This window comes from Peromyscus californicus, unplaced genomic scaffold, assembly GCF_007827085.1.
Source record: "Peromyscus californicus insignis strain IS unplaced genomic scaffold, ASM782708v3 Scaffold_12__1_contigs__length_115047231, whole genome shotgun sequence".
Lineage (NCBI taxonomy): Eukaryota > Metazoa > Chordata > Mammalia > Rodentia > Cricetidae > Peromyscus > Peromyscus californicus.
The window spans coordinates 88,327,530-88,347,581 of NW_026294413.1; the positions used below are offsets into that span (position 1 = coordinate 88,327,530).

Below are 20,052 nucleotides of genomic sequence, written 5' to 3' on the forward strand. Positions count from 1 at the left end.
AATGTGGTGAGCTCTTCCAAAGTAAATGTTCATCCCTGTGGGCTTATTGTGGGCTCTGTGAGTACAAAAGAGGAGTCTTGCTCGGCTCTTAGTGGGCTAAGCATGGAGGACAAGTATACTGTACCCCAGTGTTCAACAGGCACCACATTCACCCAAGCCAGTGGTCTCTGAGTTCCTTACCCCAGAGTCATGAAGAATGATGACCAGGGAAGGATTTCAGAAGGGCAAGCAAGGGAAGCTTTACTGAGAAGTAAAGTGATAGGGTCCGCCACCCCCACTTCCTGCCAACCCCTGCAGCAGGGAGAGATCTTGATAATGAGCTACCAAGTCCTACTTTGGAAATGGGCTGCATATAAATCATGCATTCCATTAGGGAAAATCTTGTTAATGTGAATGTATGTGGGGAACTCTGGTTAGTTGATTGGTTAAGTGAAGGTATGCTGTCTCAGGAAAAAGCCCATCTGTGGGAGAAAAGCATGAAAGATTTGAGATTGTGTAGAGTTCCTTGTCAAATATCAGGGTCCTTGGAGCCGACTATAGTTTGACCAGGACATGGAGCTCTTTTGTTTTCCTACAACCCTCTCTGTCTATAGATTGTCTACCTTGCTCTGAAACCTTATCAATGGTGTAGCCATAGCCTATGGGTTCTATCTCTAACCCAGCTGGAACCCATTCTGTTGCACTGGAAGCCTTCTTCTACTGCCCTTAGGAAGCCCACACTTCTTCCCATGATGAGTCTCAGGGAACACGTCTCCAGAGCCCCTTTCTTCCCAAAGCCCTCTGAGCATCTCACTCTGGGACATGTTCTGAGGCCTTTGGTCACACATTTCCAAGGCCTTTGGTTGCATATTTTATTCTTCTTTATGCTATTTTTTTTCATTTTTATAGATCTCATGCTTGATTCCTTGCACCCTGACACCTAGAGAGCCGAAGCTGATGTGTAAGGGAAGAAGCTTTGTGGCTGGGGCTCTCAGTGCCTGCTATCTCCATGTACTGGTTGAAAGCTTTTTTTGGTAAAGAAACAGCTGTTGATCTGGCCTGTCTCACATCCCTTCCATCTCTAGGCTGGGCTAGGTAGCTTATAAGTAGGGGCTTGGAACAGCAGGCTACCTGTGTCTCCGGAAGTTGAAAGCCCCATTCTAACATGGACAAGACTCTACTATCAGGAGAATGAACTGTCATTATATAAGGAGACACAAGCTACAGTCACTACTATACCTTTTGGGGAAGCTTTCCCCAGTGGGCTCTGCCTAAGAGGGAAGAGCAGCAGGCCTCCAGTGGAATAAGCATCCAGCCTTAACTGGAGCATGGTACTAGAAAAGTAGGTGCTTTGATGAGTCAGCCAAGCTGATGATCCCCAAGGACTCCAGTGAAGTACTTATCAGGGTGTATCCCAGAGGCTGGGGAGGCGGATGAGTGGCCAGATTTTTATATCCCCTAGAGGAGATTCTGTCTTTTATGTTATTCATCACATTGTGATGAGTGCTGCTTCTGTGGCCATTGCATATCACACCTACTGATGTCTGGCATCTGATAGGAAACAAAAAAGGTACCATAGACCAGTGACATCTGACTTGCCTTTCTTTGGGTGTGTTTAGTCAAGTATCTATGCATGTGATTTTTAATGACAGTATAATCAGCTAACACATGGATACACCAAAAATTATTTTAAAGTTTTCCTCTGCCAAGTCATTTTCATTTTTCCAGCTGTTCATGATTACAAATCCAGGCAATGGCAAGTTCAAAGGCTGTTCAGAGCAGTACCATGGCCATACTTTTCCCTCCTTCCATGGGGAAGACAGGATTGTTATTGCTCATCACTCTCACGTGAACTCTGTGGACCTCCCTCAAGTGTGAGGGCCACCGACTTCTAGCATGATTATGTGCAATGGATCCTTGGCAATACACAGCCCATTAAGATAGAAAAGTGACTTTTCTAGAATGTTCCAGTCTCATAAAGTAAATTCCAACTATTGGTCTCTTCCCTCCTCTGATAGTAAGGGCAGCATATCTCCTTCTCATGGTCTCTAGGTCCCAGGGCTCAAGTGTATAGAAGAGCTACTGGGAAGGCAAAACCACAGAGCCTGCCATAGTCAATGTCTAAAACTTGTTCTTTGAGAAAGCAAGAAATAACAATATATAATTTATACTAATGATAAATAGTTAATTTTATCTTCTGATTTAGGCAGCAGAGATTTGGAACTTATGGGTGTGTGTGTGTGTGTGTGTGTGTGTGTGTGTGTATACCACAAGCATGAAAACTCCCTTTGAAGCCAGAAGAGGATATCACCTCACCTGGAGCTGGAATTATAGGTGGCTACGGGCTGCCCAATGGCAGTGCTAAGACCCAAACCCAGGTCCACTACAAGAGTAGTGAGCACTCTTATTTACCGAGCTATCTTTTCAGCCCCCAGAGTTAGAGAGCCTGTGTTTCCTTGGGCAAGCTTCTTAGCCTTAGGTCTCAGTTTCCCCTCCCATCAAATAGCTGTAGAAATAGAAATACAGAAGACAGTCCTTAGAGTTTTTGAATTAGTATCTGATCCGCAGGAAGATTTCAGTCAACAGTATCTCCCAGCAATGGGAGTTTGCCAGCAACCCAATGACATCAGTTCAGAAGGCACCTGACAGGGGTTTGGGATCCAAGTGGCTTCCCTCGGAGTCATTTTTCACTGAACAAATGGCAGAGGAAGACACTGAGGCACAACAAGATCAAAGAATAGCTCATATGTGAGAGCCTTGCTGGCTTGGGGTCCCCAGTGCCCCATGCTGTCCCCTCTTGAGTCTGTCTAACTCATGGAGAGTCATGAACAGTAACTTGAAATCTGTGGCTATAGGGCAGAGGGCACAAAATCCACCCAGTGAGCCCTGACAGGTGAAGAAAGGAAATGGACTCTAAGGAGACAGGAAATGCAAAGGCATCCTCAGCGCACGATGCATTTTTCGTGTAGCTCATTGTCAAAGCAGCTGGAAGAACGGTAAAAGATTGGAGGTTGGTGTGCGGTGGCCTGGAACTTGAATACTGATCCCTTGAGCTAACAGGAGGTGCCTGGCGCCACACTGGGTGAGGAAGAAGATGGCAGTGCCACTGATGACAGTGGAGATGAGGATGGAGGACCACAAAGGCACAGAGGACAGTTAGTGTCCTCTGCTTATTACCCCTGTGTTCCATACTACGACCGGATGAGATGGGTGCTGTGCTCAGTTGGTTTTTTTTTTTTTTTTTTTTTTTTTTGTGTGTGTGTGTGTGTGTGTGTGTGTGTTCTGTATATGACTGGATGAGATGAGTGCTGTGCTCAGTTGTTTTGTGTTCTGTATATGACTGGACGAGATGGGTGCTGCGCTCAGTTCTCTTTTGTGTTCTGTATATGACTGGACGAGATGGGTGCTGCACTCAGTTCTGTTTGGCAGAAGAGGAAAGGAAGGCACAGAGAAAGTCATGGTTTGCCCATGATCATAAAGCTCTGTCTCTAGGGTCTGTTTCTAAGTGACAGCATCCTGTCCTTCCTCACAATGAGGTGCTCGGGAAGGAGAGACTATTGTCCTTGCAAGACTAGAAGAATTCTCTAAACCTTCGCCTCCAGAAAGTATCAGTGACCCTGGCCCTGGGCCCTCCCTGGCCCCATGCTAATTGTTCTCTGCTACCGGGGGAGGGGGAGGTTGGCAGGGAGAAGCTGACATAATCTCTGACTTGCCTGGGGAACTTGAGAGGGGAAGGTCCCAAATGGCTTTAGGCAGGCACCAGAAAGAGGAAAAATGAAAACCATGTTAATGATAAATCGGGCCCGTTCTTAAAAGTTAGAAAGTAGACTTAATTAGGACCAGCTCTCTCTATCCAAAACCACAAAAGTTAAAATGGGAAAATATTTCCAGAAATGCCCATTATGTGTTGTTAAAAAATATCTAAAGTAAAATATATGTTTTATTTTATACATGCCTCCAGCTAAAAATTATGCTTTTACTCTCTCTCACAGAAGACGGGAATGCGAACCCAAATCTAGACAGCCCTGAATCAAATTTGAGGTGCTTGCAAGCCCTGCAATTTTCTATCAGCCTGATCTCACTCAAGCTCCTCCAAAGGAGGAAAGAGAGGAAAGAAATTAAAAACAAAAAACAACACACACACACACACACACACACACACACACACACACGCATCCTGAAGCGCAGACAGAGAAAGAACAGTTCCCAATGGACTGGCATGTCAGCCTTTGTTCCTAGCCCATTAAATGGCCTTTCCTGTCATGTCCCCTTGCTGCCCATGAAGGCACATCCTTCATCACCCAGTCTGCTGTCCTCCTCTGAACTCGTGGAAGGCCACAGGTAATTAGAGGAGGTCAGCCAGGGGGAGGGGAGGCAAGCCAGGCTCACTGTTCCAAGATGGGACCTCGAAAACTCAGAGGCAAGGTCAGTAGTGTTCACTGTCTTGTCAGCGAGGCTGTTAATTGGGTGACCATCTGAAGCTGATTCATGCTGTGGAAAAAGAGTTACTGTCTCCCCAATGCCCCCCAATCTTTTAAACTACTGTTTAGAAAAACATCTTGAACTTGATTATCTTTTGAAAAATGATTTCTTTGTGACAAATCGGTACCCCTTTTGAAAACCAACTTGTCCCCCAGAGACATCCTTGCTTGTTGATAGTTTTAGCAGATTGTCTGGAGTTCATTCTCTGACCTCTGGGCTCATCAACATCCTGAGGCCTCTCTTGTTGCTGCCCCTGAGTGATTCACTTGTACACCCCAAATCACAGTTGAAAAATCATTTGTCCATGCTCACCCCCCTCCCATTGTCCAGGAGCAGGAGAGGTGCTGGTCTCTTCCCTGGAGAGCTGATTTAGAGTTCTACGCGCAGCCTTATCCTCAGAAGCATGAAGAGTCGGTGGGAATCTTGTCTGGACTTTGTACAGGGGACTTCTGTGGCCAGGCACCCAATGACGTGGAAACCTGGGGAGGCACTAATTCCCAATTTCACTTTCTTGTTCCAGCTACGAAATGCCATGGTGAACCGGAAGACAGGGAAGTTCTCCATGGAGGTGAAGAAGACCGTGGACAAAGGGGTACCTTTTTCTCAAACATTCTTGCCACTTCATTAAAACGAACCAGTGTGAAAAATTAGCTCTGAAGGTTCTCTTTGGAATAAATATCTTTCGCCGAGCTCATTTCTCTCTTGTCTTTACTTATCTCAAACAAGATTCATGTAGTACTATTATTAACCAGATCGTAATGTATCCATTTGTTTTTATTGATTTCTGAAAAAACGTCATCTAGCAGACTAACCCTGTTTTCTTTTCTCTATGACTTTTCCCCCCTGATCTAGAAACGGGTTTTGGTGATGACAAATGACTACTATTATACAGACATCAAGGGTACTCCTTTCAGGTAGAGCTGACCATAATCATGGACATTTCATCAGACCTCTCAGTGTGTTTGTGCCCAACCTGCTGGCCTCTCAGAGCTCATCATCTGAGGATAACAAACACCCTGCCCAAAGGCTGGAAAGAGTGAGGAAGGGGCTTTGCCCAGGCTGCTCTTTGTCTTTGTTCTAGAAGGGGGAAGATGGTTCAGGCCTACCCCAAACAACCCATCCATTTGCCACAGCTTCGCATCCCATTCCCAACACAAAACCTTCGGGGCTCTCACCGAGGGTGGAGGAGACCAGTTCAGAGGGTCACCAGGTTCTTTATACCATCTCACTTGCTACCTCCCAAGACATATTTCTCACTTTTTATTTTCATGACCCGGTAATCCTCCTGCGGGTGGCATTTCATCCCCACCTTGTGCTTCTGTTTCAACTTTTCTGAATGTCCTTCTGTGTGTCTCTCTCTTATAGTCCTAAAAACACGACTTTGCTCATGGCCTGCTTTCAGATGTGTATGGAGTATTCTAAAGTTGCCCGCTACTGTCAACTCCATGTTGTTATGTGATTTTTGTAGAAAACAACAACAACAATAACAACTTCTTTTAGTAGGGTTGCTTCATGCTCTTGAGCTGGTGTCTTTCAAAGTCAAGGGAGCGTTAACCAGTATAGATGAATCTGAAAAGTGAACTCTAGCATCATTGTCACCCACCGCCAAGGAATGTGACCAGATGCAATTTGGAACCAGGAGGAGTCAAGGAACACATGAGCCACTAAATGGCTTTGCCAAATGAAGGGACTGTTTTTAGAAAAGCAGTCTCTTACTTTAGGGCAAAACAGAAAGGCATTTAAATCAAGCCAATAAGAATGTGGGAAAGCTGTTAGACCAGGGAATGGACCGACCAGGCTAACAAGGCAGCCATATGGCCATGCTGCTGCACTTGAATGTTGCTGGCATTCTTGGGTTTGTTCTTGAGAAGGGATCCGTTTTTCTGGGGTCTGGGAGTCTCTGCCTAGTTCAGAGCGGAGGTGTGTAAGGTGGTAGCAGGGAGCAGGGTGTGTGGCCTTGGGAGGACATCCAGGGGAGGGCTTTCTGGAGGGGCAAGCCGTTGGCCACAAATCTTGCAAACACAACAGCAGCCAATTGCCGTTGGCATTTCCAATCAGAAATGACTTTGAAGCAGCTGCTTGGGCCTAAGAAAAACCAACACCCACTATAATCAGTGAGGTTTTTGAAAGTAAACTGTTGGAAAAATTGTTTACAGAACATGAAATGGAAATGTGAAAATGGAAAATAAAATAAAAAAAAAATGCTAGCCCACAAGTCTATTCCAGTCACTGCCCTGGACTTCAAGGTTTGCTTTGTTTCTCTGCACAGTTTAGGTGTGGCGCTCTCCAGGGGCCATGGGAAATACTTCTTCCGAGGGAATGTAACCATCGAAGAAGGTAAGGCGCAAACTTGGGTTGGCTTATCCTTGGGTGTGGGGAGGAAGGCCCAGAGCCGGCTCTGAGAGAACGAAAGAGCGTGTGAGACTTTCAAGCCGCAGGCTAGTGATTTGGGCACTTGAGTCAAACCATTGCCCAGTTCATGCTTCTTTTCCTGCCAGTTTTGTGTGGGTTCCTTAATGGTGGGAACCCCCGCCAGTGGCTGGCTTTATTGTATTCTTTTACCCATAAAGTTGTGGAGGCAAAATTGTGGGAATCTCATACCACCTTGATTCTCATATATTCAATGCTAGAGGAAGAACTAAATGAATGTGAAAATGCAAGTCTAAAGAGAAGCAATGCAAAGAAAGATCCAGAAGCCTTTGCTGTCAGCATGGTTGAGGCGCCCATCTCATTGGTTTTGTGTTATCCTTTGCCCAATGGAAATGGGACCACTGAGGAGATTGACAGAGGTTGGGAAGCAGAAGTAGGCTCTTGTAGCTCTAAGATCTTCCATCTTCATAAAGCGCAGGTGGTTGGGAAGAGGAAGTAGGCTCTTGTAGCTCTAAGATCTTGAATCTTCATAAAGCGCAGGTGCGCAGTGACTCCTGTAAACTTTAGTCATCCCCAATCTGTGAAGTATGAAGTTGCTGTCACAGAAATTGTCCTTTACATCCCCAACAACCCACAAATCCTAAGCAGGTACCACCTCCAGTACTGTGAGCATTTGGAATTGGGTGAGTGTGGTGTTTAAAGGGCTCTTTTTCTATAAATGACTTTGAGTAAGGTGCTTACTTAACGTGGTCTTTTGGTCATGTCCATCTGCTGATTGGCCCTGCAGTGTTTCCCAGGCACTGGGTTTTAGCTGACAAGGAGCCACGATGTCAGATGGAACAGAAGGTAGAGTAGAGGGGTCCACTGGGTACTGGACAGAAGCAAGGATATACCCATCCAAGAGCCAAACATATGGTCTCTTTTCTCAAGGATGCCTAAGAGAATATGGGTCAACCTTGTGGCCTGGACAAGATATACTCTAAAGGATGTATTCTTAGAAGCCATGTTTCAATTTCTAGAACTTTCTAGTCCCATGGGCTATGTATAACTTTGGGGGCATCAGTAACCCTGAAGCAATAAAATTCATGCCCAAGCCATTTGGGATGAAACGGAGAAAATGACTCATGGTCAGACCAGGAGGAGGTCTTTAGCGGACCATTTGCCTCTCTTGTGTCTGTCCCTTTAGCCTATCTCTCCCTTGTTTTACCTCTGTCTCTGTCTGCCTGCCTGTCTATCTCTCTCTCTCTCTCTCTCTCTCTCTCTCTCTCTCTCTCTCTCTCTCTCTCTCTCTCTCTCCCTGCCTCCTTCCCTCCCTCCCTCTCTTCCCCTCCTCCCTCCTTCTACTCCTCCTTCCCTCCATTGTCTATTTTTTGCTCTCTCTCCCTTCTCTCTGGCTTGCCTCCTGCACACAATTGTCTTGCAGTCTTTTGGACCGTATTTCTGGTGACTGTCTCCTTCCTGTGTGTTCCACAGCTGTTAAGCTGAGCCATCACTTGAGAGAATTTCAGAACTAAGCAAGAAATTAGTTTGAATACTTAGCAGGATGGCGGAGGGGGGGGGGGGAGGCGGCAGCGAGTGTCTGGTTATCCACACACATGAGATCAGATCTTCCTCTCCCCATGGGTCCTCTGTAAATAAAAGGACTCAGCCCTGTCAGCTCCCTGAGTAAAGGAACCCAGGAAAGATGATTTCCCTGAGGCTGCTAGCCAAAAGTTCTCATGTGTGAGAGCCTTGGTCTGATCATAGCGCTCTTCTGTCCCTGGAATGGAAGTTCTTTGAGGATGGTACCCATATTCCAGGAGTTCTGTAGCTAGGAAGGCTCCTCTGCAAGATGACTGGCTTTTCCACATACTTTGTCAATGCCTGCTGCTACCAAGGTGATGAACAGCAAGATTTGCTCAGAACTGTAAGAGGTCAGTGTAGATGTAACCAACCTTCTTATTAAATAAGAAACACAGAACCAATGCAAAGAAGAAAGCCAAGAGGTCAGAGCTAAGAGCTAAAACCTTACCCTTCCTCCTGCAGTGGTCCTACCTCTCCGAACCAGAGCTACCCCTGTGTTAAAGTCTTTATATAGAGTTCCTGTCCTGCCTTCTCATTGGTTGTAAACCCAACCACATGACCGCCTCCTCATGGCCTGTCTGTATAGGCCTTCAGGTTTTCCATGATTGGTATTGAGATTAAAGGCATGTGTATCCAATAATGGCTGTATCCCTGAACACACAGAGACTTACCCAGCTCTGCCTACCAAGTGCTGGGATTACAAGCGTACGCCACCACTGCCCTGCTTTCCTATGGCTTGCTAATAGCTCTGACCCCCGGCAACTTTATTTATTAACATACAAATAACATTTTAATACAAATAAAATATCGCCATAGGTCAGGACTGAGGGTTTAGCTCAGGGGTAGAGCATTGGCCTTGCAGGCACCACATCCAGGGTTCAGTCCCCAGCACCCCTAAAACAGTGTTGAAGCTTGAAGCCTGAGCTGGTCTTCCTACTAAGACACAGATACTACTGTGTCTCTTCAAAACCTCCTTTGACTTGTTGCTTCTTTTATATAGTTGTATACAGTGATTATTGAATAAAATGGGTACATGTTATTAGTCTCAGCTTCCTTATAGGTAAGCCGATAGATAAACTAGTGTTCAACAGCTTACTTCCTATAGAACTAAATAATATTATGTTGTACCGTCTAGTATTTTAGACATTTGCATTTGGCAAGGGTTGGAGTACAGTGAGTCATTTGAGAAATTGACTTCCTGAAACATTACAAACATTCTAACAGTACCTAAGCATATTTGGAAGTGCTGGTCTGCAGATGACCCATTGAAATCAGAGAAAGAGGCTGGCTCTACAGAGTGTCTTATCTCATTAGTGTTGTTTCAATTGCCGGAGGCGAAGTATCCTCTAAAACGTTTATTTAGCTTTGATTTTAGAGGTGTTAAGTTCAAGATTGGGTGGCCACATTCAGTTGGCTTTCTGGCAGCAACACAACACAGAAAGGAGGAAAGGAATATTACTGTGTAGAAGAGGGCCTCTCATACAAATGAGGAAGCAAGAGGCCCATTTCTGTGAGCACTACATTAATCTCTTCAGAGAGTAGTAACCCCGTTACCTAATCACTTTCTATTAAATCCCACTCTTAAAAGTTCCTACCCTCTCAATGCTGTCTTATCAGGGTTCAAGTTCCAAACACACACACACACACACACACACACACACACACACACACACACACGCGCGCGCGCGCGCGCGCGCACAGATCCTTGGAAGACAAACCATATCAAAACAATGGCATATATCAGGAAGTCTGGAGTATTCTATGAAACTCCCAGCTTCTATGCCAGTCTCACCTCTACTAACTACTTTTCTAGACAGATAGCTCACTTTCACTTAGAATCCTTTAACAACTACTAGCCTTCTTTGCTGGCTGAAAATAACTGAGTATTAACAATCTCATATATTTCAACCCATAATATCATCCTCATAACTATGTGTCAGGTAGGGACTATATCATTCTTATTTAATGCATGAAGAAAATACAGAGAAGTAAACTTGTTAGCATCACACAGGAGTTAAATGGCCTGGCCCAGTTCTCAGTTCAGACTCCATGGAGCTCCAGAATCTGTCTCCCTGGCCATCCCATTAGATATGCCCTTCATTTTCATAAGGCTGAGATTTCTCTGGGATGAACACCAAAGGAATATGGCAGTGCTGGCCACAGCAGGGTGAGAGCATGATCTGGATGACTTTTTACATGTGTCCAGAATCCTTGTTCTCCAGCATATCCCTTTGGAGTTATCTACTGTGAACCTGCTCCCTCACAAGGGACATCCTAGAATATTTGAGGTCTGCAGGAGGAAGAGGAGGAGAAAGAGTGATACTTAATAATGCTTTGTCCTTGGCTTCCAGGCCTACATGACTTAGAACATCCTGATGTGTCCTTGGCAGATGAATGGTAAGACTCTGAAAGTCCATCAGCTTCAGGATTTGTTGCCCTCTTACCCAATTTTCCTGGTTCAAATGCAAAGTGGGAAGATGCTGTGAATATTTATATGTTCTCCTTTGGGACCCTGTCACATTCTTAGGTCCTACTGCAACACTGACCTGCACCCAGAACACCGCCATCTGTCTCAACTGGAAGCTATTAAGCTCTACCTCAAAGGCAAAGAGCCTCTACTTCAATGTGAGTGTGCTCTCAAAGTATGCCTGTGGTTGTGGGGAGGGACAGGAGCTGCAAAGCCATTAAGGAGCCTCGGGTTTTAAGAGCAGCCTTTGCCTTTGTACAGATTGTCCATTATACCTAGCCACGTCTCTTCCTATAGGAAAACATGAGAAATAATGTAAGTTATAACCACAGTATTCTTAACCACATTGGATCTGCACTCCCAGACCATCTAGTTAAACAGCTGGGTAAGACAGAGATGATGAAGGTGGACAGAGATTGCACATCTCTGCTATTCTAGCCTCCTTCTACAAATAAGGATCTGGGGCTGGCCAAAGAATTACCCCATGCAAATACCTAGGTCTCATGGTCCTCCAAGAGTGGGCAGTGCCCCCAGCATCTGTTGCCTCTTATTCTGTTCCTACCAATGACCCTTGCAAATGCTCTGTGAGAACTAAATGGCTGGTGACCATGGCCGAGGGGTAGAAGCCCTACCTACTGAAGGGCAGGAGCTCTGGATACTCCCCTAAGGCCTGAGCAGACCCTCCCCATGACAAGGTAGTTTAAGTAGCTGCAACTTGAACAGAGGGATTCACCAAAAAGAAACATGGTACCTGCTCCCCCTTCAGTGGGCATCGCTTATCAATGATGGGAAACCTGCTTGACATGTGGTGTCTTACAGAATAACCAAAGCAGTTCCAGCAGAGGTGTGTGGAGACTCTCCAGCCACACACTGACAGTTTCATGAGCTGGATCTGCTTTTGGGGTTATCCTCTGGTAGGAAAAGGATCAGATGGGCAACAGATGAACCCAATTTTTAATTTCTTTGAACTTGCTAATTACTATATCAAAAAACATATCTCAAGCATAGAGATACTATGAAAATGTATTTTTAAATTAACCTTTTTTTTAGATCATTTTTTATGTGTATGGGTGTTTTGCCTACATGTATACCTACATGTACCACCTGAGTGTCTGGTGCCCACAGAGGCCAGAAGAAAGCATTGGATCCCCTAAAACTGGAGTTACAGATGATTGTGAGCCACCATATGGGTGGGTGCTCAGAATCAAACTCAGAGCCTTCGTGAGAGCAGTGAGTGGTCTTAATGGCCCAGTCACCTGGCCAGCTCCAAGTTCAGCTTCTGTTAGTCACCCCTTAGCTTCTTAATATGGTGTGATGTTTGCTTCAGGTGCTCATTAAGGAAGAAACATCAGAGTTAGTACTGAAGGCTTTGTGTATCCCTGCCCTGGGCCCTCTCCCTCCCGGAAAGAAGGACTGTCTGTATTCAGTCATCATTCTCATGTGTCTTGCTCATATTGTTACTGTTTAAGTGGGTTTCCATGAACAGCGTATGGCATTCTTTTCGTTATCCTTGCATATTAAGGGTATGTACAGAATTTACCATTCTTCATCCCAAACTCCAGAATCCCTAATCTGAAAAGTGTGTAAGCAACAATAGTGACACTATAGCAGGCATAAAATTCACTTGCTTTATGGACAAAATCACCTTAAAATGTTGTTTGCAATTATATGCAGATTTTATATTTGAGGTATATGTGAAAAAAATGAATTTTGTGTTTACACCCATGTCCTACCCCATATCTCAGTATGTATTCCAAATATTGTAAAATCCCCAAAGTCTGAAATATGGGATATTTTGGTATCAGACATTTAAGTTAAGAGACCCTCAGGATGTAGGCATACTGTTATATTATATGAATTACTACATACAATAGTATAATGTACAGATATACGTATAGCTCCCGTTTACTCTTCATACTTATGAAGTTTCTTTGTGTGGATCATTTATCTTGATTGAGTTTGTTTGCCTTGTCCACAGGATTCTGCTATATAATCACTTCTAAACTTATTCAGCATCTTTCTGACAATGTGTTAAACTGTCTATAGTGTTTACTTTTTATCCTTTCTACTCTCACGTAAACGGAATACTGGCCTGCCTCTAAGACGCCTCTCTTAGACTCATAACCTCCTACCGTTCAGCCTCTTCTACAGCCCTGTGCCCAGTAGCCTTTGGATAGGGACAGCTAGCCCCCATTAAAATGAGAGAGAGTCTTAAATGGAAGAAATCACATGCTGCTCTGCGTTCCCACAATTCTCAGTTGCGATGTCCTGTTCTCATGCCCCTCTGAATGCAGAGTACTAACAAGCGATGGCTGTAGGAGGACCAGAGGCAGCTTTTCCAGCAGTTCTGGCTTCCCATCTCCAAAAGTAGGACTCAGCACGCTGGCCCTGGCATGAACTGTGAGCCGGGAGAAGAGAGCCGAAAACTGAAGTGTGGGACACCCAAGCCTTTCTGCTTGCTACTGTCTCGTCCCATTGCTTGGGGCCCAGTGCGATTACTAGTGTATCAAGTGTCAGGCTGTTTCGTATTTTGAGCCAGTGGGAAGTTAACTCATAAAGCAATACCCTGTATAAGGACACAGCCTGCCGACCCCACAAACCAGCCCCATGAACCTCCATGGTGCCTTTCCTTGGAGTCTAGCCAGAGCCTTCTTGTCTTCTGTCCCTCCTAATAGGTGACAAAGAACTGATCCAAGAAGTCCTTTTTGATGCTGTGGTGAGCGCCCCTATCGAAGCCTATTGGACCAGCCTGGCCCTCAACAAATCCGAGTAAGTGGCTGCATGTGTCCGCCTTTGTGGACATTTCCGCACAAGCTCCAAAATATGGTTATGGTTTAAGGAACTAAACTGTTTTAGGAGTGGTGTTAAAGTTTTTTAATTTCCCCCTAAGCTCCAAACCGCAAGAGCTAGAGCAGAGTAGCGGCACGGGCTTGGATGGCAGGCTCCTGGACTTGACATGGAATTTGTTTGAGTTTTAACGTTACATGAAATCCATTCCGTGGAGGTAGGGTGACACTTCCGAAGGGGGGGTTGGGGGGAGGAGCTCCCTGCCTTGCCACAGCCCCTCCCCCTTCACAGGCTGGCGTGAACTTGGGAGGAGGCCAGACAAGGGTGTAAGGCTGGGGAAAGGGGTGACTCTTTTCAGTGGGGTGTCGGTTACTGCTCTGTGGTTTTCTATCTGAAGCAGAGGAGGGGGTGCAGGTGGGGGAAATCAAGAGTGGTTGATGTCAAAAACCAGGGCCAGCCCTGTGTTAGCAGCTTGTTATTGCATTATTTTTTACTGTTCCCTCTCCCTAGACCCTTAAGTGGTACAGTATTCAGTTCTCTTTGGGTTCCTATTCTTCATTAGTTTCTTCCTTTGCTTTTGCCTTCCCTTCTAGTACATCTATGGTTCATTCTCTCATTGCCATTCATTCTTCATTCATTCATTCTTCACTGATTCATTCCTTAAGGGGGTGTGTGTTCTGTGTGTACTCGCCAGGCAATGGGGAAACAGAGATCACCCGAGCAGAAGACACAGTGGTCGCTCTCCTGGCTTCTATGGTATATGAAGTCATTTACACTTGTGATAACTCTAGTGAAGACAGGAAGACAGGTAGACTATGACAAGGCCTACGGTAGATGGGGGCAAGGGGAACTTCAGGAAGATGGACTGGCAAGACCTAGAGCCACTAGATGAGAAAATACTCCACATGTTTGAAGAATTAGAGGTTGTTACAGAAATGTGGGGGGCAGGAGGGGGAGGTGTCAGGCAATGACAGGAGGCTGCAACAGGCTGGGGAGCTCTGGACCTTGAGGGTCCGAGTAGAGATTTTGAAATTTTTTTTACTTTACTATTATTATTATTGTTGTTGTTGTTGTTGTTGTTGTTGTTGTTGTTGCAGTAGTGGGAATTGAACCTAGTGTGTGGCACATGTTAGGCAAATGTTCTACCATTGAGCTGTATCCCCTGCCCTCAAGATTTTGGATTTTATATTCAGAATCTTGGAAAATCATTGAAGGCTTTTAAGTAAGGAACAGGACAAACAGATTTGCTTTTGTTTTCATAAAATCAAGCTCTCTATTGCTGTATATAAAATGGGGTATCATGGGGTAAGAACAGAAGCACAGGCTCTGTGATACTCAGCTATCTACCATATGTACCAGGCCAGTGGGCACAAACAGATGAAGCCCACATATGGCTTGCTCCAGCGCTTGAGATCCTCCACCCCTACACCACGACATGTTGGTGGTTGGTGTGTGAGCCAAGAGAGGCTGAGCCTCCCGCTTCCATTCCCAGATTAGCACAATGAGCACTGGGAAGATAGAGCTGTTTTCCAGAATAGAAGATAAGGAGGAGGAGCAGACTCTAGCCACACATGGCCGGAGCCTTTTCAGACACTGGGGCTGGAGTCTTCACCAGGGAAAACTTCAGGTGTAAGTCTAATGTGAGGCTGGGGTTCCATGGAGAGACTGCCATGCCGTTATTCTTTGGGCTGCCCTCTTACCTGCATAATCATATTCCCTACAAGCTTAGGAAAGAATCAAAGTTTATCCTAGCATTTCTTTCTCTCACAAATATGCAAGTGTTTCTTTTAGTGTCATGTGAAACTCTGAATTTGGAACAAAGATTGCTGACTCACTCCTCACACATGCTACAAATTCCTTAAATGGTAGCTTATCCTGCTGTCCACATCTGTAACTGATTGGATAACCTTCCAATTTGGTGTAGGCTACCAACAGAGCTAAATGCAGCGTGTTGGTTTTTATTCACTCCCCTATGTACTTAAAGGTGGTACTGACATACTGGCCACCGTGTCTACTGTCAAAGCTGAAGAAATCAAAAACCTTATATTGAAAATGACACGGACAGTGCTTTGGAACATGTTGCTACTAGCATCTAAGACAGAGAATTGTATTCCTAAGTTGCATGTTGGGAAAACTGTGCTTATGGAAAAGGACCTCCCTTTTTCTCAAAGCAGAATTGCATGTTGAAATCTCCCAAAGAGCATGTTCAGACACTGGAGCTGCTCTGGGGGATGGAACACCGTTGTGATGAGTGTCCTTGACAAAGACAGTCGCTGCAGTTTCTATGCCTGGCGCGCTCTCGGGGTGTGGAAGGAGCCCTTTAAACGCACCTCCGTTCTCCTCCCTTTAGCTGAGTGCCTGGCAGAAGCAAGCAAAGTGAGGACGACTTACTTTGGCTCACAGTCTCAAGGAGGTCAGTTCCTGGTCACCTGGCCCAGGGACTTGTGCAGAGCATCATGGTGGCAAGAGCGTGTGGCAAGGGAGAACCCTTCACTTCCAGATAAATAGGGGTGGAAGTAGGGACAATATTTCTCCTAAAGCTCTGCCTCCGGCGATTTCCTTTCACCAGCTACGTACATCCTTCTCATCCTTCTGTAGTTTCCAGAACTTCCCAAAAGAGCACTGTCACCTGAGGACCAAGTCCCCAGCACATGAGCCTTCTCGGGAGTAGTTCATAAACATTATTTCACTCATCTCTTTGGGAATGGTTTTGAGAATAAGGTCCGTACTCAGATCAGAGCTATAAATTCTTTTCCAGCTGTGTAGAATTCCAGGCTGTGGGATACTACAAAGCTGCCTCAATGGCTCCACTCCTTTCCTTCCACAGGGAAGATCTGACTGACGTTCCTCAGACCAGAAATACACTTGGTAGCCTCACAGTAAAAAAAAACACCCTGTGGATATCTTCCCATCTCCCCACTGAGTCTCAGGCTGCTCTCTCTAGGCTTGTACCAAGAACCTTGAGATGAGAAGTGTTTATGGTTGGAAGTGCATTCCCCGCTCCGGCCCCCCCCCCCCCCCCCGCCAAAATTCTGTATTTGTGGGCAGGGGATTCCTTCATCTTTCCTGAAAGTCTCTTCATGCAAGCTGTGTCAGGGATAAGAGTCATCCGGCCCTGGCGCATGTGTGGATGTGTACATGTTCACCTGCGGGGGTTTCCCTGGTGACTTTTAAAGTTCAGGTTTCAAAGCTGCCGTTTTTGTCAAACATTCTGTGAGTCTTGAAATGTAAAAGCCATTATCTGCTTACTGTCTCAAAGCACTCCCCGACGTCTGCTGTTCTGTTTCAGGAATTCTGACAAGGGTGTAGAGGTCGCCTTCCTCGGCACTCGCACAGGCCTCTCAAGAATCAACCTGTTCGTGGGGGCCGAACAGCTCACCAATCAGTAAGTCGGGGGCCCCCTCTGCAGGGCCCAGTGAATGCCTCAAAGTGGAGATTCAAAGGGGACTTACTTCATTTCTTGAGGTTCAGGCCAATCAAGGTCTGCTGAGAATCTTACTCTCTCTTCTACTACGGGGGCCCCAGTGCACATGTTCACATGTCAGTTGGCCCCTCCACAACCCTTTGTTCCTCAAAGTCGTTGGCTTCTGTCCACTGTCCTGGAGTCCTCTTCTGCCTGGTGAGTCATTAGGACTTAACTTGGGAGATGATGCAGCTGCCTGGGAACAGCTGGAGGAAAGGACGTGCAGGGCTCCTGACTCAGATGTCCTGAAGCTCTTCCCAGGAATTACTGCCAGGGTCTCAGGTCTGCTCCCGATTTGTTTATGTTTCACTAAACCTCTGTGCCTCCATGCACAGCTTGAGAGGACACAGACTCTCACCCAGAGGTGGGCTCTCTGAAGGCACCAGGATTGTCATTGTCTCATGTAGTTCCCAAGAGACCTCAGGGAACAGGGACCAACAGTAGCCACATCTAGCTCCCAGCTGTTTATTCAATCGTGTTTAGTCCCAATACATCATGAGCTCCCAGCCCTCAGTCACCAGATGGGTGTTTCACCCACACGGGTCCATAGTCTGAATGTTTCCCAAGTTTTCTTGGGAACCATTAATTAATGTTTTCTCCATCTCTTTTCTTTGATCCGGGGGCATTGTTAGGTCAGGGACAAATGGGGCCTAAGATTCAGCAAAGTCGGATGTGTTTAATAACTGACTGAGTTCAGAGGTTCCCAGCAAACCTTACACACCAGACCTTTAAGGACAGTGAGGAATCCACATAGTGGTCATAAGTTTGAGAGGGGCTGACCCTTGGGGTCTCAGAAGGGACATGCTCCTCGAGGTCCAGTTCAGCAGTGTTCTTTCCTGTTGGATGGGACCCTGGTGCCAGCCAAGTCTGGCAAGTGGTAGATGGGTCAGTTTTTATACTCTTGGCAAGATTGGCTTTGAATACCTTTTCAAGGTCTTTCTCTTTACTAGAAGCTCACATTTATCATTTTGGAGGTTAGCTTTCATTGAAATTTGACTTTTTAAAGCTCTCTTTAGCTGTTTACCTTCAAACAAGGCTTCTTCTAGAAAGCAGGTTGCCAGGAAGGATGAGAAGTATTGAGCTGCACATTGTCTTCTCCTGGGAGGGGCCAGAGAGTGAGCAAAGGTAGAAATCCATTTCCTGTTTCTTAGAGAAGCAGACTGTGCTGTTGCTTGTGCTGATATTAAAACAAGTGAACAATAATAGTAGTAGGTTTTCCTCTGGGCCCATGGCCCACCTAGTCTCAAGTTCTCGGCCTCAATAACAGTGTTGAGTATAGGTTCCATTCCACGGAGTGGGCCTTCAATCCAATAAAAAGTGGTTGCCCACTCCCCAAACATTCATGCCATTATTGCACCAGTGGGCATATCTTATAGACAGGTCCTTATTATAGCTCGCAGGGTTCGGAACTGTGTGAGCTTAGTGATTACTTTTCCTTCTGGTAGCATGTGCGGCACCTTCTAGCACTATGGATGCTAGCCGTGAGGATTGAAGCTTCCAGTTGAGTACAGCCAGATTTCTTCATGTCCTATGCTGTAACGACTATATGGTGTCTTTAGCAATGGGGTCTTACCCTCCAGTCGTGGAGAGTAACAAATAGCATTGGCACAATCCTCTCGTGTTTAGTGGGGCCTGTGGGACCCCTTTAACCAATGAGTCAAAAAGAGGTGGAGTAGAAGTGGGTATAAAGTCCTGCCCCTAGCCATGAAGTTATTCATAAATGAGAGTCACTGAGAGAGAGAGAGAGAGAGAGAGAGAGAGAGAGAGAGAGAGAGAGAGAGAGAGAGAGAGAATCAGTTTTGTTCAATGGAGTGACACCAGATCTATTAACCCTACTACAGGATAGGCCACATGCTCAGGAGTAGTTGACCAATATAAATCAGACCCCATGGTTTTTAATGTCATTTTTATTTTCTGTTTAAGAGAGAAAGATTGTTGTTAGGTGGATATATACGATAGACAACAGACTCACAGTTGACGGTATCGGACTGCCTGATGCATTTTACTCACGGGGCTCCTTTCTGATCACCTGGAAAGTGCAGATTATCATCACCTTTGGTTATTGTGAGGATCAGATCCCTGCCACCTAAATAGTCATTCCTACCTTGGTGAGCGCCAAATCCATGGCATTGTTGAGACCCACAGCAGATGCTCACTGACTGGGTATGCTGGATGAGAGGATGGCAATTTTATCATTTTTTTTTTAAAGTTCAGGGGTAGATTTCTGGAAAGGAGTGTTGTTAGTAAGCCAGTAAGCAGATGTAAGGCACCTATACCAAAGCTGTCGCAAGTCTGTTGTGGTAAGTCCTAGGAGCATCACAATTTTATGACAATATTAACACAATTGGTTATTTACAAAGGAAGATAGTCATACCTACCACTGAGGGAATTTTAAGGAATTGGGGAAATATTTTAAAGAAAGAAAATTGTTTCAAATGCTTGCAGAGCTTTTATCCGTGTGTGGGATCATGTTTATCCTGTGATAGTAAACATGTATGGAGTGCTTTCTGAGTGCCTAGGCCTAAGGATATTGAGGAGAACAGTGTTTCTGTCTTTACAGAAGATTGAGGCCTGCTAGTGTGGCTGCAGAGGCAGCAGTTTCAGAATTAGAAACTAGAGAGTGGCCTCCCATGTCATATGGGTTTTCTTTCAATGGAGTGGTATATACTTTTTGGGTGAGAATCAAAAGAATCCTGACTAGTCACATCCTAAAACTAAAGATTGATTTTCTGAATTGAATGCCAAAGTTCATGAAACCACCAAGTTGGAGCCTAGTAAGTAAATCTTCTCCTCTTCTTGAAAATGGAGCCATTACAGATCCAAGATTGCTGGTTCCACACTTAGCCTTTGTCCCCTGAATGGCCTCTCTTCCTGAAAGATGCTTGCAGATGGTGGACTAGTGAGGCCAGCATTTCCTTTCTTCAGGTGTGATCTATCAGTA

General features: G+C 45.5%; 1 protein-coding gene across 2 annotated transcripts in view; it reads left to right on the forward strand.

Annotated features, from left to right (window-relative positions):
- Cacna2d3 (calcium voltage-gated channel auxiliary subunit alpha2delta 3) overlaps window positions 1–20,052 on the forward strand; it is an 844,638-nt gene that overhangs the window by 675,682 nt on the left and 148,904 nt on the right. For both annotated transcript variants that reach the window (XM_052733778.1, XM_052733779.1), the window contains 7 exons: window positions 4,982–5,053; window positions 5,314–5,375; window positions 6,731–6,798; window positions 10,746–10,791; window positions 10,922–11,019; window positions 13,537–13,630; window positions 16,938–17,033. In XM_052733778.1, the coding sequence (XP_052589738.1) occupies window positions 4,982–5,053; window positions 5,314–5,375; window positions 6,731–6,798; window positions 10,746–10,791; window positions 10,922–11,019; window positions 13,537–13,630; window positions 16,938–17,033 (536 nt within the window). The remainder of the gene's footprint in view (window positions 1–4,981; window positions 5,054–5,313; window positions 5,376–6,730; window positions 6,799–10,745; window positions 10,792–10,921; window positions 11,020–13,536; window positions 13,631–16,937; window positions 17,034–20,052) is intronic.